The following is a 17,022-nucleotide window of genomic DNA, read 5'->3' as shown; positions in this document are numbered from 1 at the left end:
GAACTCCAATCACATGCTTGGTGTGTCTTTAGCATTATTTATACAAGTTGCCACCTCTTAGATATGTAAACATTCAGATTATACATGCAAAAAGGTAAAAGAACTAGACCATGTTAGGTTTTTCAGTGTCTTCTTTTGAAAAGTCTTAAAACATGGGGCTCTAAAAAAAAAAAAAAAAAAAAACCTGCATAAGCAGTACTTTTAGGTTTTAAAAAATCCTGACATGATCTGCATTTACTTATAGCTTAAGTATATTTAAATGTCTTTGGTAGGACCTTACCTTCCTTCCTTTCTTCTGGCATGACGGTGTGACACAAAGCCAGCAATCGGAAGAAAGCTTGAGCCTCCGGGTTTCCTTCCCTCACCGTCTCCACCAGACTGTGGTCGTGGAAAATGAACTTCGGGTCTGCAAGCTGATTCCAGCTGAAGTCCACTCTCTCCATCCTCTTCAGGGAGTAATTGGGGAAAACAGCAATCATTAGTATTGTTTAGGGTGAATTGAGTCGTAAAAGCTATATTAGGTTTTTACATCAGTTCTTTCCACCCTATGTCCAGAAAAGTCGTACAGCTCCCCTAAACAAAAGAAAAACACACTTCTTACATCTATTTTAGTTATGTTGTACATTTATATTTGTATGTTTGAGCCCAGCTGCTCACCGTAGGCTTTTCCATTGATGGAGCACTTGTTGAAGGTCATGATGTTCTGCGTCAGGGTTCCCGTTTTGTCACTGAAGATGTATTTTATCTGACCGAGCTCCTCGTTGAGCGTGGTGGTTCTTGCTTGAGCCGGAGTGTCCTTCTTAGGATAGTACATCTTCCTGTCCCAGTCTATGAAGAAACTGTTTCCCAGACGGATGATCTCCACGCTGAAAGTCAAGCGTTCACAAGGCGGTCAAAGTCTACCAACGTAAACTTACAATAACATAAAGAGACTTTTCTGAGTACCTGACGTAGAGAGAAATGGGCACCACCGTGTTAAGGACGATGACGTAGGACCAGAAGATGAAGAAGGACGAGAGCTCAGCACTCGTGTCTGGTAAACGAGGAAGAAACACTGTGAACCCAGACGCCTCATTGGTCTCCCAGAGGTAATTACAAATGGAGAGAACGGAGCATAATGTCACAAGGAAACCACAGATCTGATGAAACAAAAAAAAAAAAAAAAACATGTGTTGTTAATATATTTCATCCAATATTTGCATCAATGATAAAAAAAGGGTAAAACTTTATAATAAGATTCCTTAGCAAGCTTTATTAACACCATTATTGTGTTTATAGGGTGTTAGGAAGACATGTTTTAGTGCAGTGAGCCAAATAAAAATTTAAGACTCATTACCATCTAAAGACCATTGTCTACAAAGGCCATATTAATAAGCTGCTTACAAGCTTAACAAATGTATTAACTATCTATGTCAACATTATATCAAGTGTTTTGCTGCACCTCATCCAGAGTGTTTTAATAAAAAAAAAAAAACAGATTTTGTGTAAAAGAGTGAGAATAAACTCACACATAACACCAGGATATTCATCATGCGATCGATTCTTGTCCGTTTGAATTTTGACTTTCCACTGTTTTGCATGAGTTTAGTGTCAGGACCTAAAGAAATGCAAAGGGATAATTAGCATTCATCCATAACATTTTGAAAGAAAACAATCACATCAGAAGACACATCCATTATGAAACCTTTACAAAAGTTTTTTTATTTAACTCATTACAGATTGAAAAAATGTCCTGTTAACAGTTCCAATGCAAAAGGTCTTTAGAAAAGAAACTTTTGTATAGAAATAAGTGAGAGAAAAGCCAGAATACAAATTTGGTAAACTAGAGTTAGACATGAAGATATATTTGTTGCTAAAGTATCGTCCGTCTGTAAAAAAAAAAAAAAAAAATGTTTTGAAATTGTAGAGAATTGTGTGTCTGTAAAAATATTTTGTACGTGTAAAAAAAATGTCTGAAGAAAAACTATACAGACACACATATTTCTTTTTACAATAACACTTTTTTTTTTTTTTTACAAACAACATATTTTCTACAGGTACAAAATCTTTATACTTACAAACAAATTTTTTACTACAAATACAAAACTTTTTTTACAGACGGACAATACTTTTTACAAATTTACATTTGGTTTTAATTGAACGTTGCACTTTAAAGACTCTTTCTGATGAAAATTGTGTCATTTGTGTTTTTTACATGATCTTGTGGCATTTGTCCTATGATGGACATATATTAAGAAATTGCATTTTTGAATATTTCTATAGTCAAATTGTTCTGAATTAGAAACAGACAAAAAACTGCAGTTTGAAAAAGATCATACAGTATTTGTGACATAGGAAATACTCTGGTTGCAGCCACAAGCTCTTTGCTTAAAGCTCTTAGCAGCTGGGAGGGGAAAGGGGGTGGGGTTGCTCTGCACTAACGGTCCCACCCACAACTCTGAGGGAAATTTCTATTAAAATACTGCTACGCTACAGAAACCGGGAAGGTTTGAAAACAGCTCAAAAGATGATCAGAGCAGGTCTTTAAGGCCAAAAATGGCATTGAATTCAGAAAAATATATTTGTTAAGTGGGAATTTATCAGTCAAATGGAAAGATTCAGTTTCTCCAAAGTGTAAATGGAGTGCCTCAGCTCTTTTCGGTTTAAAACACAGGGAGAGCTTGAAGGGAGCTTCCACAGAGCCATTTTCACCTTCACAAACATTCAGTGCAGTACAGTTAGCAAACATTCAGTTAGCAGAAGCAACCAAAAAGAGATTACCTGCAAAGATGACCAGGCCAAAGCACCAATCTGTGTTTCTGAGGGTACATCCTCTCAGCAGCACTTTGTCATTGTCCAGCCCATGAGTTTGTCCTGACATGGTCAGGGTTCCTTTGAACTTGTCTAAGCGGTTGTTGGGGGGTTCACATCGTACTTCACCTGAGGCAGCAGGACGACAAACCAAAGGATTACGCTCAACAATGTCAACGATATTGTCAACGCTGGACTCAATCGTATCAGTATAAATACATTTACTGTCAAACATTCCTTGCCATCCTTTGGCGAGGGTGTGATACGGTGGGGCTAGCAGCACGCTAGCAGTCTACACCATGCATGCGCCAAGCCGCCCAGTGGAAGCGAGACTTAACGGAGTGGAAATGAACTGGACCGTATGGTACCACTCCTTACTGGACCGTACCACTCAGTGGAAACGAGGCTTCATAACACGTTACTACCTTCTTAGAAGGCCCAAAGACCTTACAGTACCATTCCCATTCACTCATGCTAATACACATTCACACACTGATGGCAACTGTGCTGCTGAACACTGGCGCCAACCTGTAACCACCAGGAGCAACGTGGGGTTTAGTGTTTTCCCCAAGGAAAACCGCTCTACCTCTACACCACAGCCCCCCCGTGTTTGATGTTTCAATCTCTCACCTGTAAAGCTAGAATATGCTTCAAGGTTGTTCCCCAACTCTCCAGTCACAGTCAGAGCCTGTTTCACTTTCAGATTGGTTTCACTGATGAACGACAAGCAGGGTGAAGGTGAAATTATTTAACAAGCATATTTTGGACACTGATGCAATATTAGGAAAGGAAATGTAATAAAAAAAGAAAAAAAAGTTATTAATTACATGAAACAAAAGAGAAAAGAAATGTACTTTGTCAAAGCTGCAGAACAGTAGCTACAGTAAAAGCACCTCATTTGGTTCTGATCCAAAGTTCTACCAGCTGATTGGCATACATTTATTTTCAACAGTCTTTAAGGGTCTGTTTTTTTTTTTATCAGTAGAATCTAAGGGATGAAATCAAAGCTTCTTTAAATCTGCTGCACGTATGATATCTCTGAGTTTAATTGTTGGATTAAAGTGTTAGCTTAGTTATTTAGTTGTGATATCAGGTTTCACCAAGAATTTGACTTGTTGTCTTTGACATATCTAGTAAAATTGAATTTTAGGGCCAGTTTCCAATTTTTTTTTTTTTTTTTATCGTAACTTAAAATTTTATTAACTTATGAGAAAAGAGTCTTAACTGTCAAACTACAAGAATAAAGTTGAAGTAACTGGATAAATTATGACTTCTTTTCTCGTAATGTTACAACTAAAAATATTTGTAAATATACCAAATTACAAGTTGAAAATTTACAAGATTTAAATTAGTAAATTTACGAGATCAAAAGTCGTAAATTTACGAGAAAAAAACTTGGAATATGACTTTATTTTTTTTGATGGCCCTAATACTCGGTCATGAGTACGACGGAGTATTAGGGCCACCAAAAAAAAAAAAAAAAGCAATATTACAAGTTTTTTTTTTCACATAAAGTTACAACCTTTAATCTCGTAAATTTATGAGGTTAAAAGTCATGAATTTAGCCAATTACTTTAAGAGTCATAGTGCACAACTTTATTCTCATAGTTTAACGGTTACAACACTTCCTGTACCCTCATATGTCTTTTCTGGGCGATAGAGCGCCGTCCAGCGGCTGCTACCCACCACTGAGAGAATTTCCCCATTGTGGGAGTCATAAAGGATTTTGATTGATTGTTTGATAAACGAGATTTGAAGTCGTATTTAAAAAAAAAATTATTTTGTTTGTAAAGTGGCCCTAACACTTTGTCGTAATCTAGAATTCAGCTCTTTAGAGGATTTTTTAAAATTAATTTGTAGTAGCGTACATGATCTAAAGTGGAAGGATATCAAATTAAGCAGCAGAAGTCCTAGAATCATGCCCTGAGGCACTCCGTATGACTTGAAAATTCTCTGATTTATGATCCCCAACTATGGTCCGTATCTGATAAGCCCGCCTGCTTTTTTCCAGTCTGTCAAGAGAGATTCTAAAGTCAAGCAAGACTAAAGTTGATGTTTTGACAATGAAAATGTTCTGTATCAGTTCTGCAGTTTGAGAGGCGATGAAGATTAGTTACTCTGCTAACTCACCCATCTAAGTCGGCTGTTTCCACATAGACCAGATTCAGAGGCTCACTGCTGGACAACAGCAGAATGTCTGCCTGAAAGATCAAATCAATCATCAGAAAGCAAAAGAAGTTATTCATTTTTATGTTTGACAGTCCATACTTACAGGGATAAAATGGTTGTTCTGCAGTTTAACTATGTCTCCAACTTGAACATTCTTCCATCTTTCCTCTTTCAGTCTATAACGCCAAACACACTCAGTCAAACCACAGCACTGCTCACACAACAGAGAACTCTGAAACAATTGTGCGTTCTTTGCTCTGTTATTTTATCATCCTATGAAAATACACTTTATGAAACAACTCACTTCCCGTCCACCAGGACTTCTGTAGTCCGATTATTCACCTGCTTGTCAGATCTATGTCTGTTCTAATCAGATGACAGGAAAAAAGAAATGCTTCAATGTTTGTTTTCGTCTTTCTCGTGGTGCGGTGTTAAGTCAGGTTCATCTTACTATGTCATCATTGGCATCTTTGACTCCTGTTATAGACAGCACAATCACCAGCGGCACAGCTGTGGTGAACCAGGGAAGGGAGGAAATTTCTGGGATTAGCTGAAAAACAAATTACATGCAGCAGCTCAAGTCATTAACCCATCACAAAAACAGACATTTTTGCTTTGAGTAGTAAGTGAAAACACGTCTACCTGAAGAATAAGAAGCAGCAGGAAGTAAGCATTAGCGAGCCTGGTAAACTGCACCAACAGATTAAGAGGCAGGAAGGTGAGGACGTTGTATTTGGATGTCTTGATGGCATTTCTCTAAGGAAGAGAAGAGCATCGTCAGCAAAGTCACATGTCCTGTAACCACGTACAGAACGACGACAGAAATTATGCAATAAGGCGTTGACTTACGGCGTAGTGAAATGACAGGTTGAAAGGTCTGTCATTTGCCCGTAGGAGACGCTCCTTCTCTGAGAGACGCAACAAAAGGGAAGCAGTGTGTACAAAGAGAGCGTCAGTGAAACCTGCAACAAGCTCTATGTGCTTTATTGTTTGTAAAATGATCAGCTCACAACTGATGACAGACTGTATCACCTGCTTGAGTGGGACGTTTGGATCCAGCAAAACTCACCTGGTTTTCTCCCCCTCAAGCTGTTCCAGGAGTCCGTTAGTGATTTCATCTTCAACAGAAGTTCTTCATCTTTTCAAAACCTAAAAAAAACACATCTGTTAAAATAGATGATGAGAAAATGTACATTTTCCTGTACTAATAGTAAAATAAAAACCTGTTGTATTTTCTCAAATGTTGCTATATTCAAGTGAGTTTTTCCCTAGACCAGTGGTCCCCAACCACCAGACTGCGGCCCGGTCCATGGATCACTCGTTACCGAACCGCAGACAGAAAAACAAAATATTTGCATTAATTTAGACTATTTTTTTTATGTTTATTTTCTGATCCTGAAGGAAATTTTATTTTGGAAAACTGACAAATTCTGTTCTCAACATCCATAAGCGACTACCTGCATGGATATTGCTAGCTACAAAGCTAACAAAAAACAAACAATAAAACATGTGTGGAAAGTTTTTTAAAGGAAAAAAGAGCCAGTGAAGAAACTGAAGCAGAGTATTTGACTTTAATTAAAAATAAAGTTTCAGACAAAATCAGGAGTGTTTCTCGACATACAGACTTACTGAGACAGTTGTTCTCATGTACCAGAAGCGGCTAATACTTGACAACACACTCAACTGTTTTACACACGCAGATAATAAAGTTGGAGACATAAAGTTGAAGATTTGTCTATATTATATTTATAAAATGCCAGTTTTTTGACGGTTGCATTATTTTATTTTGCTGTATTTATCCATCACACCCAAAAAAGTCTAACGTAGCTGAAGCTAGTGTTAGCCTCCACTTTGACGTAAAATAAAGATTCACGTAAAGTTGCTGATTTGTGGAAACTTGTAAAATAAACATTTGAGAATGTTCCTACAGCAAGGCTGAAATGGGTAGAAATCCATTCAGAAACTTTAGCGCTTTAGCTTTGTGTTTAAAAAAAATACACCATGAATGAGTATTTCTGTAAAGACAAAACATGATCAATCTTCTGCCCTGAAAGACAATTGGATCCGAGATTTTTTTTTTAATTATTGTTGTAGAATTTTATTTTTAACATTTTTTTTAAGAAACCAGAAGCTTAAAAATGTAAACTTTTGCCTCGTTCGGACCGGTGCGTGAAAATATTGTTTAATTTAAACCAGCCTTTGTTTGGCCACTTACTGTGGCCTTCGATGTTTGTACTCAGATATAATTCATACTTTTGGTGTTTTTAGCACATTGTTGTGGCATTATTCTCATGATAGAGGACAAATATGAAGGAAATTCATTTCTGAGTTGTTTTTTTATTATTATTATTAAAATGACTGAACCAGAATAGACAATAAATGCATTTTTAAAAAGAATTTATACGCTGGGTCCTCAACGGGGAGGGGAAGAGGGGGCGGGGTTGCTCATTGCCATCGATCTCAGAGGCGAATTTTTGTAATGAATTACAGCCGCTCTGCAGACCCAAGATTGATTGATTTAGCCTAAAAACAGCATAATCATAATTCACAGACCACTGGGAACCGTGAAAATAGATGAAAAGATGGTCTGAGAGGGACTTTAAGCATCAGCACAGCAACAATGCTTTCAGCAAAACAATCAGAATGACTTGTCACAAAAAATTAATATATCAAAAAAACATCACATTAGATTCTCAGAAAATAACTTTTTCGGAGTTGCTTTGTTCATAAACCGTCAGTTTTATTTCTCCCTCAGTCATGTGACTAACATAAAAGAAGTGTGAAGGAATATAGTTAGCTTTCATGCAATCATTTTTTTTTATCGAACAAACACTATATATCAGGTAACATTTACAATTTTCTCCAGTTTTTATCTGGACTCTAAAGCTGTAAAAACATTAGCCACGCCCCTCTGTGATTGAGATGCAGTAGTTGGATACATGCAGGTAATTAATAAACACAATATACAAAATAATGAATAAAGGCTATTTAAATATATACAAACATGAATGAAAGATTTTTCTAAATCTCAGAGTACATTTTATGATTCTATTTGAAATATTTTATAGCTCAGACATTTTTTTCATGATGTAAACAATTTAAGAAATCAGTCAGCAAAACTAGAATATAGAAAATGTTTTATAATCCAACAATATAACTTACACTGAACTAGACTTCTTTCAATCGTGGACACATTGATTCTGCGTTTAAGACAAATTCCAGTGCATGTTACCCATCCTTTGCTTCCATTTCGGATGATGATGATCTGGATTTCCAGGAGCTGTTGTAGTCCTTATAGTCCGATGCAGTCGGGTGAAATGTTTTATAGCGATAGAAGAACCTTCAGAAGAATTTTCAGGAAGATCTCTGTACTCCTAACTTCTTAGGGAAACAGTTCATGGATCTTTGGACTGGGATGGTGAGTCAGCGCAGGTCTGTACGCTGTAAAACAACAGTAAAGGGAAGGCGCTGCAGCCAATCACTCTCCACCTGCGATACTCAGCTCACCCTTTGATCGAGCTGAGCTCTAAGTTATCACATTATCACGTTTTCCAACTCCGTCACATTTCTTCACCAACAAAAGACAAGCACACATGTGGACTTTAAGACCTTTTCAGTGACTTGGGACCAAAAAAAAAACTTCATACCTGATTTTGTGATCTTGTATTTCAATTACAAAACTGGCACTTCCTTCCTTGTCGGTGACTTTAAATGTCCCTTCTATAGTAACAGTGAGTGGTGGTCAGTCAGTCTGGCCTCGCCTGCAGCATTCTGACACTGAATGATCAGGAATCCATCTGGCTGTGGATCTGAACCTCGATAAAGCTCATAAACTATTGAGCATGATAGACCCAAAACATTTAAATATAGGAGAAGATTTTGGAAGGGTGGCAAATAAAAAAACAAGTTATTTTAATCTAATGTCAGTTGTTGCTTAAAAAGCATGTATGTATGGATGATTTCTTCATCTTATGATATGATAATCTGTTAATTGAAATATTAGGGAACAAAGTTTCTTAGGACTACTGCCTACCCCTAGCTCCGCCCCTTCTGAGTAATTTTTATTTTAATTATTGCTGTTGTTATTCAAAATATTGTCAGAATGCATAAACCCTTCAATTGGAGCTGAAATGCACTTGGTGTGAATCTGACAAATTATGTGTGTTACTTTGGAAGTTTAGAAAACAAGATAAACCTGAGAAATGCAGAAACTTTTCATAAGTCAAAATATGATGGGTATTTTTATGAATAAAAAAATGAAAAAATAAGTTTTTAACCAAACCAGAAAATCTATCTACTGTAATTCACACAGGCGAAAGTTTGATAATGTTAGAGGGAAATATTCTTAGTATTTTTTTTACTTTTAGATGATAATACAACCCAATCTGTTCATCTAAAACTGTAACAAAAACATAATAAAAAAGAGCTAAAGAAAGATTAATGAGCATTTGGCAGAGGCTGAACTTGTTATCTCACCAGTGATAAGCAGCTACAGGCAGGTAACGGTGGTAAATGAGTTAGTGATTACTAATCTAACCTTGGCAGTATCTCAATTCTTCTTTCTTCATCTTCACTTTGTCCATTTTTATTTGTAGACCAATGCTGTCTACACAACCAGCTTTGTGTTTTAGGTATTTAAACTGCAACTGTCTTTATTATTTGGAGTAAAACAAAATTACAATAAATCATACATTAACATCTTTAGACAAGGATTACAGCCAGCAAATATCATTATTAACAAATAAACAACAGGAAAGACAATTGATCATGCAAAGGGATTAACAGGTTTTTTAAAAACACAATGTTTAAGATAGCTTTTTTTATGACAATTCGTTGATTTTGGAAAATTAGTCTGTTTATTTAGAGTCAAAGTCATTAAAGAGCTATTCAAAACAACACATTTTAGCTGTAAAGAAATTTAGATACTTTTGACAACCATCTAGTAAAAAAAACACAGTTGAATAAAAACAACCCATTTACCCATTTATTCTCAAATATTTGTGTTTCAATAATATATTTTTAAAAAATGCATCAAATATAAATGTAACTTTTAAGCTACAAAGATCCTGAATGAACAGAAATCTTTGAAATGACAGAGAAATCTGAAATAAGCTGAACAGATTGTTGTGGTGTAACACCTCCATCTAGTGGATCTGTGTGGTATTTACCAGAATCTTCCTGAATTCTCCGCCTCTCCTCCTGTCAGAGTATAAATGTGGGACAGAGTCACTGCTGAGACAGAACGATACACAGAAGAGAAAAGACCATTCAGCCAACATTCATCTGACAACACAAAGACTCCAGACTTGAGACTCTGAAGATGCTGTGCTCTCGGGGACTTCACTCTGATCTCAGTCCATCCATGCTCTTCTTTTCACCTGTACGCAGTCTGTGGCCAGAGGTCAGACCTCTGTTCTCCCAGCAGGATCTGCTGCAGAGGAACCTGCAGGAGCTGCGCCGCAGTCTGGAGCTGATGGACACATTTCAGCACAACATCCTGGAGGAGACGGAGCCTTTCCAGAGCAGTGTGGCCCTGCAACCAGTGAGCTTCCAGCTGGACAAAGACGGAAAGCACTTTGGCCTGACCCTGGACACTCAAGGCTTTTCTCCAGAGGAGCTGTCTGTCAGGCAGGTGGGCAAGAAGCTGAGAGTCAGCGGGAAGACAGAGAAGAAACAGGAGGACGGGAAAGGCTCCTACTCTTACAGACTCCAGGAGTTCAGACAGGATTTGGATCTGCCTGAAGGCCTGAACCCTGAAGCCGTCACCTGCTGCCTGTCTCCAGACGGAAAGCTCCACATCCAGGCCCCCAAAGAGGAGGCTGACAGAGAGCTGACCATCAAGAGGAGCTGGGAGGAGGAACCACAGCAGAGAGAGGGTTCACAGACACAAGACAGCACAGCAAAGACTCACAACACACCATAGAACCAACAGGAACACATGGACTCACACACACATTCATGGGAATATACCATCAGTTTTAGATGAACACAATTTTAACTACATTAGTCTTTGTTGATCATTGACATGTCTGCATTTTTAATGTATTAGCTAGTTTGGATTGTTTGCTACAAATATGTTCACTGAAATGTCAGGGACAAATGTGAATGAACGTTCAAATGCAACAAGACATCATCATGTAAGAAAGTGACTTTTTGTCATATTTGTGTTTTTTTTAAGTAAAAGTTGAGAAAATAAATGTTTCAGTTAAAAAATGGTTTATTTCTGTGGATTCTTTCTTTTACTTTCATTAGTTGTATCCACTTGAAAATATCTGCAAATTTCCAATCAAATGGGAAAAAAAATACTAAAAATGTTTTTGTCCAAACGTTCTCAAAAATGTAAAAATGTAAAAGTAAGAGGAAAAAATACATTACTAAACTTGGGAAAAAATATGTATTTGAGTTAATATATTTTAGATGAAGATGATTCTCTGTGGCGACTCCTGAAGAGAAAAGCCGAAAAAGAAAGAAGATATTAAAATATTATATTTTGCTAATTTAAAGTGTTAACTAATAATATTACTAATTTGAAAATTAGATATTAAAGTTAATCAAACGAATAAGATGGAATCTATTACATTTTTTTAGATGAAGTACCAATTTATATTGCGGTTAAATACAATGAATGAATGAACAAAACATGTAGAATGTGGTTAAAAATATTATCTTCAAAAAGTTTATTAGTAATACAAGAAGTCTGCATAAAAACAAAAACGTTTTTAATGGAGCAGCTGTAGTAGGGATTTTAAAATTACTAGTGTTTGATAGGATTCTGGGGACCACAAGTATACCTATATGACTAAATATACTAAAATAAAGAAGACTATAAGATATTACTAAAATGAATAAATCATCTCTAATTCCTTTTCTGTCATTTTTTATGATAAGCAGTCATTTTATTGTTTGTTTTTTGGCCAAACAAACAAAAAAATAAACATTATCGACCACAGCTGTTTTTCATCAATGTTGAAACAGCACCACCTGCTGGTCGTTTCCGGTACGAACCAGAAACTTCTAGAACAGGGGTCTGGAACCTGCGGCTCGTTAACCACTCCATTGTGGCTCTGTGGTTGAAGAAAAATACAATATTTTTTATTTGATAAAGTAACATATTTTCTGGATTAGGCTTATGAAGCAAATCAGTTCACAACCAGAATTTCTGCATCAGAATTTAAGGTGCACTTTCAATTTTTTTAAATAAAATATCTAGGATTTGAAATATGAAAAACATGATATGGGTCACTTTATTGACTGATTTATTTTTTCTTTAGATTTATGGGTTTCTGGTTGAGATGCACCACAAACAGTAGTTCTGTGTGTGTTTATTTTTTATCATTACTGAAATTTCACTATCTGACATTCATTGCATTGAGATGATTTAATGTGGAACAGGATGTATTTTATTTTGAAAGAAAGTCATGCAGACCTATAAAGAATTAGAAACTATTTCATACTTCGAAAAAAGGAGATTTACTGTTTATGTTTCTGTTTTCTTTATTATTGAACAAACAAATGTATTTGTATTTAACATACTAGTAACAATACTATAAATACAAAAATACAAAAAATATTTCTAAAGGGTGAAATAAGACTTAATGGCTCCTACTGGGATGTTGTTGGTAAGAAATCCTTCAGAAAGGCTTTTTATCTTTTAAAGGTTGCAGACCCCTGTTCTAGAAGCTGCTTGAACTGTTACAAATAGTGAACAATTTGTCTTTGATTAATTCTTGTTCTTGGAAAATATTTAATATTACTTTTTCATTGTTAAAAAATACTTTTTTCTCTTCAATTGTTTGCTAGAAAATACTTTTTAAGATATTTTTAAAATTTTTCTTTCTTCTTTTTTCTCCCAAACATATTCAAAATTATGATAAATGTCCTTCATCTGGAATATATTTTTTCACAATAAACGACATTTCAGGTTAAAGAGAAGTGACATGGCACATATGTCTGGTGTGTTTCATGACTTTATCAGTGGAGAGACATAATCACATTGTAAAGACTTTTAATTGTTGGAAAGAATTCAATGAAATGATATATCTTTTTTTTAGTGGTAAAAAATACATTGTAAACATTCCCTTTATAAAGATGTTTTTTTTTATTAATTTCTGTCTCAAATCCCTATTAAGTCACAAACTGTTTTGGCTTTCTTTCTTTCTTTTTGCACATAAACAGATATAAAATAGGCCTACCCAAAGGTCAAATTTCTAAAAGCCTGAAAAAACTTATTGTTTTTTATTCAAGAATCCTTCTTCAGTTTTCAAAACTTTGTCTTTTTTCATTTTGGTGAAGGTTCACAACCAAAGTCTTTCTTAGCAAGTAGATTGGAGGGGATGCTACTGAATCTTGTCATTTAGCAGCATCTAGTGGAAGTGTGTGGTATTTACCAGAATCTTCCTGAATTCTCCGCCTCTCCTCCTGTCAGAGTATAAATGTGGGACAGAGTCACTGCTGAGACAGAACGATACACAGAAGAGAAAAGACCATTCAGCCAACATTCATCTGACAACACAAAGACTCCAGACTTGAGACTCTGAAGATGCTGTGCTCTCGGGGACTTCACTCTGATCTCAGTCCATCCATGCTCTTCTTTTCACCTGTACGCAGTCTGTGGCCAGAGGTCAGACCTCTGTTCTCCCAGCAGGATCTGCTGCAGAGGAACCTGCAGGAGCTGCGCCGCAGTCTGGAGCTGATGGACACATTTCAGCACAACATCCTGGAGGAGACGGAGCCTTTCCAGAGCAGTGTGGCCCTGCAACCAGTGAGCTTCCAGCTGGACAAAGACGGAAAGCACTTTGGCCTGACCCTGGACACTCAAGGCTTTTCTCCAGAGGAGCTGTCTGTCAGGCAGGTGGGCAAAAAGCTGAGAGTCAGCGGGAAGACAGAAAAGAAACAGGAGGACGGGAAAGGCTCCTACTCTTACAGACTCCAGGAGTTCAGACAGGATTTGGATCTGCCTGAAGGCCTGAACCCTGAAGCCGTCACCTGCTGCCTGTCTCCAGACGGAAAGCTCCACATCCAGGCCCCCAAAGAGGAGGCTGACAGAGAGCTGACCATCAAGAGGAGCTGGGAGGAGGAACCTCAGCAGAGAGAGGGTTCACAGACACAAGACAGCACAGCAAAGACTCACAACACACCATAGAACCAACAGGAACACATGGACTCACACACACATTCATGGGAATATACCATCAGTTTTAGATGAACACAATTTAACTACATTAGTCTTTGTTGATCATTAAAATGTCTGTATTTTTTATGTATTAGCTAGTTTGGATTGTTTGCTACAAACATGTTCACTGAAATGTCAGGGACAAATGTGAATGAACGTTCAAATGCAACAAGACATCATCATGTGAGAAAGTGATTTTATGTCAAATTTGTGTTTTTTTAAGTGAAAGTTGTGAAAATAAATGTTTCAATTAAAAAATTGTTTATTTTTGTGGAGTCTTTCTTTTACTTTCATTAATTGTATCCACTTGAACACGTCTGCAAATTTCCAAGAGATGAAAGATGAAAAAACACATGACTAAACTTGGAAAACAAATATTTATTTAAATTATTATATTTTAGATGAAGATGATTCGCTGTGGCGACTAATGAAGAGAAAAGCCAAAAAAAGATTTTAAAATATGATTTTTTGTTAATTTAAAGTGTTTACTAATAATATTACTAATTTGATATTAGAGTTAATCAAACTAATAAGTTGGCATCTGTTAAATTTAGATGAAGTACCAATTTATATTGCAGTTAAACACAATGAATGGATGAAAAAACATGTAGGATGTGGTTAAAAATCTTCTTTAAAAAAGTTCAGCAGTAATACAAGAAGTCTGCATAAAAACAAAAAGGTTTTTAATGGAGCAGCTGTAGGAGGGATTTTAAAATTACTAGTGTTTGATAAGATTCTGGGGACCACAAATATACCTATATAACTAAATATACTAAAATAAAGAAGACTATAATATATAACTAAAGGGAACAAATCATCTCTAATTAATTTTCTGTCATTTTTAACGATAAGCAGTCATTTATTGTTTGTTTTTTTGGCCAAACAAACAAAAAATAAAATAAAACACGATCGGCCACAGCTGTTTTTCATCAATGTTGAAACAGCACCACCTGGTGGTTGTTTCTGGTACGAACTAGAAACTTCTAGAACAGGGGTCTGCAACCTGCGGCTCGTTAACCACTCCATTGTGGCTCTGTGGTTGAAGAAAAATACAATATTTTTTATTTGAAAAAGTAACATATTTTCTGGATTAGGCTTATGAAGCAAATCAGTTCACAACCAGAATTTCTGCATCAGAATTGAAGATGCACTTTCAATTTTTTAAATAAAATATCTAGGATTTTAAAAATGAAAAACATGATATGGGTCACTTTATTGGCTCTGATTTATTTTTCTTTAGATTTATGCATTTCCGGTTGAGATGCACTACAAACAGCGATTCTGTGTGTGTTTATTTTTTATCACTACTGAAATTTCACTATCTGACATTCATTGCATTGAGATGATTTAATGTGGAACAGGACGTCTTTTATTTTGAAAGAAAGTCATGCAGACCTAAAAAGAATTAGAAACTATTTCATATTTCGAAAAAAGGAGATTTACTGTTTATGTTTCTGTTTTATTTATTCTTTAACAAACAAATGTGTTTGTGTTTAACATAGTAACAATACTATAAATACAAATCCGTATCTTCTGTTTCTAAAGGGTGAAATAAGACTTAATGGCTCCTACTGGGATGTTGTTGGTAAGAAATCCTTCAGAATGACTTTTTATCTGTTAAAGATTGCAGACCCCTGTTCTAGAAGCTGCTTGAACTGTTACAAATAGTGACCAATTTGTCTTTGATTAATTCTTGTTCTTGGAAAACATTTTATATTACTTTTTCATTGTTGAAAAAATGCTTCTTTCTCTTCAATTCTTTGCTAGAAAATAATTTTACATATAATTATTACATGTTTCTTTCTTCTTGTTGGTACCAAACATATACAAAATTATGCTAAATGTCCTTCATCTGGTATATATTCTTCACAATAAAGGACATTTTAGGTGAAAGAGAAGTGACATGGCACATATGTCTGGTGTGTTTCATGACTTGATCAGTGGAGAGACATGATCACATTGTAAAGACTTTTAATTGTTGGAACGAATTCAATGAAAGGATATATCTTTTTTTATTGCTAAAAATAAATTGTAAACATTCCCTTTATAAAATTGTTTTTTGGATTAATTTCAGTCTTAAACCCCTTTTCAGAGACAAACTGTTTTGGTTTTCTTTCTGTCTTTTTGCACATAAACAGATATAAAATAGGCCTTCCCAAAGGGCAAATTTTTAAAAGCCTGAAAAAAACTTTTTGTTTTTTATTCGAAAATCCCTTTTCAGTTTACAAAACTTTGTTTTTTTCATGTCTTCATTTTTGGTAAATATTCACAATCAAAGTATTTCAAAGTGTAGAAGTATAGACACCGGCCCTCTTCTACAACTGGAGGAGCAGTCCCAGTCCCAGCCGCTTGTTCTGCAGCAACACCAAGTGTGCTCCACCCTGAGGAGAATCAACATCAGCAAAGCCACAGGGCCAGATAAGGTGTCAGGTCGTGTTCTCAAGCTGTGTGCAGAACAGCTGGCGGGGGTTTTTCTGGACATCTTCAACCTGTCTTTACAGTTCGCTTCAGTACCTGTGTGCCTCAAGTCTTCCATCATTGTGCCCGTACCAAAAAAATCTTCTGTCTCCTGCCTCAATGATTACCGCCCTGTGGCTTTGACACCGGTGATCATGAAGTGCTTCGAGAGGATCATCCTGAGCCACATCAAGGACATCATCCCTGCATCCCTGGACAGACATCAGTTCGCCTACAGGGAGAACCGATCAATAGAGGACGCTGTTTCATTAGCCCTGCATGTGGCCATGTCTCATCTGAAGCACACCAACACCTACGTCAGGATGCTGTTTGTGGACTTCAGTTACGCATTTAACACTGTGATCCCGGACAAGCTGATACTGAAACTCCACAACCTGGGACTGCCTGCCTCTCTGTGTTTCTGGATCAGGGAC

General features: G+C 36.3%; 3 protein-coding genes across 4 annotated transcripts in view; 2 read left to right on the top strand and 1 right to left on the bottom strand.

The window, feature by feature from the left end:
• LOC112136121 (phospholipid-transporting ATPase ID) overlaps nt 1-8,515 on the bottom strand; it is a 16,040-nt gene extending 7,525 nt beyond the window's left edge. Inside the window, exons 1-15 of one of the 2 annotated variants that reach the window (XM_024257715.2) lie at nt 8,122-8,515; nt 6,029-6,108; nt 5,809-5,867; nt 5,602-5,715; nt 5,411-5,509; nt 5,264-5,325; nt 5,063-5,135; nt 4,921-4,991; nt 3,421-3,503; nt 2,761-2,919; nt 1,509-1,597; nt 946-1,139; nt 658-866; nt 530-573; nt 281-446 (exon numbers count right to left, since the gene is read on the bottom strand). In XM_024257715.2, coding sequence (XP_024113483.1) covers nt 281-446; nt 530-573; nt 658-866; nt 946-1,139; nt 1,509-1,597; nt 2,761-2,919; nt 3,421-3,503; nt 4,921-4,991; nt 5,063-5,135; nt 5,264-5,325; nt 5,411-5,509; nt 5,602-5,715; nt 5,809-5,867; nt 6,029-6,077 — 1,471 coding nt within the window. In that variant the 5' untranslated portion in view covers nt 6,078-6,108; nt 8,122-8,515. Of the gene's footprint in view, nt 1-280; nt 447-529; nt 574-657; nt 867-945; nt 1,140-1,508; nt 1,598-2,760; nt 2,920-3,420; nt 3,504-4,920; nt 4,992-5,062; nt 5,136-5,263; nt 5,326-5,410; nt 5,510-5,601; nt 5,716-5,808; nt 5,868-6,028; nt 6,109-6,182; nt 6,268-8,121 lie in introns of those variants that run through there. The other variant, XM_036214552.1, reaches the window with a different exon arrangement.
• A 1,614-nt stretch (nt 8,516-10,129) lies between these two features.
• LOC112136122 (heat shock protein 30-like) lies at nt 10,130-11,163 on the top strand. The gene has a single exon (XM_024257717.2). It carries the CDS (start codon nt 10,280-10,282, stop codon nt 10,880-10,882), a length of 603 nt encoding a protein of 200 aa, XP_024113485.1. The 5' UTR covers nt 10,130-10,279; the 3' UTR covers nt 10,883-11,163.
• A 2,167-nt stretch (nt 11,164-13,330) lies between these two features.
• On the top strand, nt 13,331-14,195 carry LOC112136123 (heat shock protein 30-like). The gene has a single exon (XM_024257718.2). It carries the CDS (start codon nt 13,499-13,501, stop codon nt 14,099-14,101), a length of 603 nt encoding a protein of 200 aa, XP_024113486.1. The 5' UTR covers nt 13,331-13,498; the 3' UTR covers nt 14,102-14,195.
• Nucleotides 14,196-17,022: the final 2,827 nt, after the last annotated feature.

This window comes from Oryzias melastigma, linkage group LG12, assembly GCF_002922805.2.
Source record: "Oryzias melastigma strain HK-1 linkage group LG12, ASM292280v2, whole genome shotgun sequence".
NCBI lineage: Eukaryota > Metazoa > Chordata > Actinopteri > Beloniformes > Adrianichthyidae > Oryzias > Oryzias melastigma.
The sequence above is the reverse complement of the archived record's forward strand: the minus strand, read 5'-3'. Positions and strand labels throughout refer to the sequence as shown.

What these genes read in the sequence shown, in the direction of transcription:
- LOC112136123 (XM_024257718.2), top strand. Translation starts at nt 13,499, where the DNA reads ATGCTGTGCTCTCGGGGACTTCACTCTGATCTCAGTCCATCCATGCTC.
- LOC112136122 (XM_024257717.2), top strand. Translation starts at nt 10,280, where the DNA reads ATGCTGTGCTCTCGGGGACTTCACTCTGATCTCAGTCCATCCATGCTC.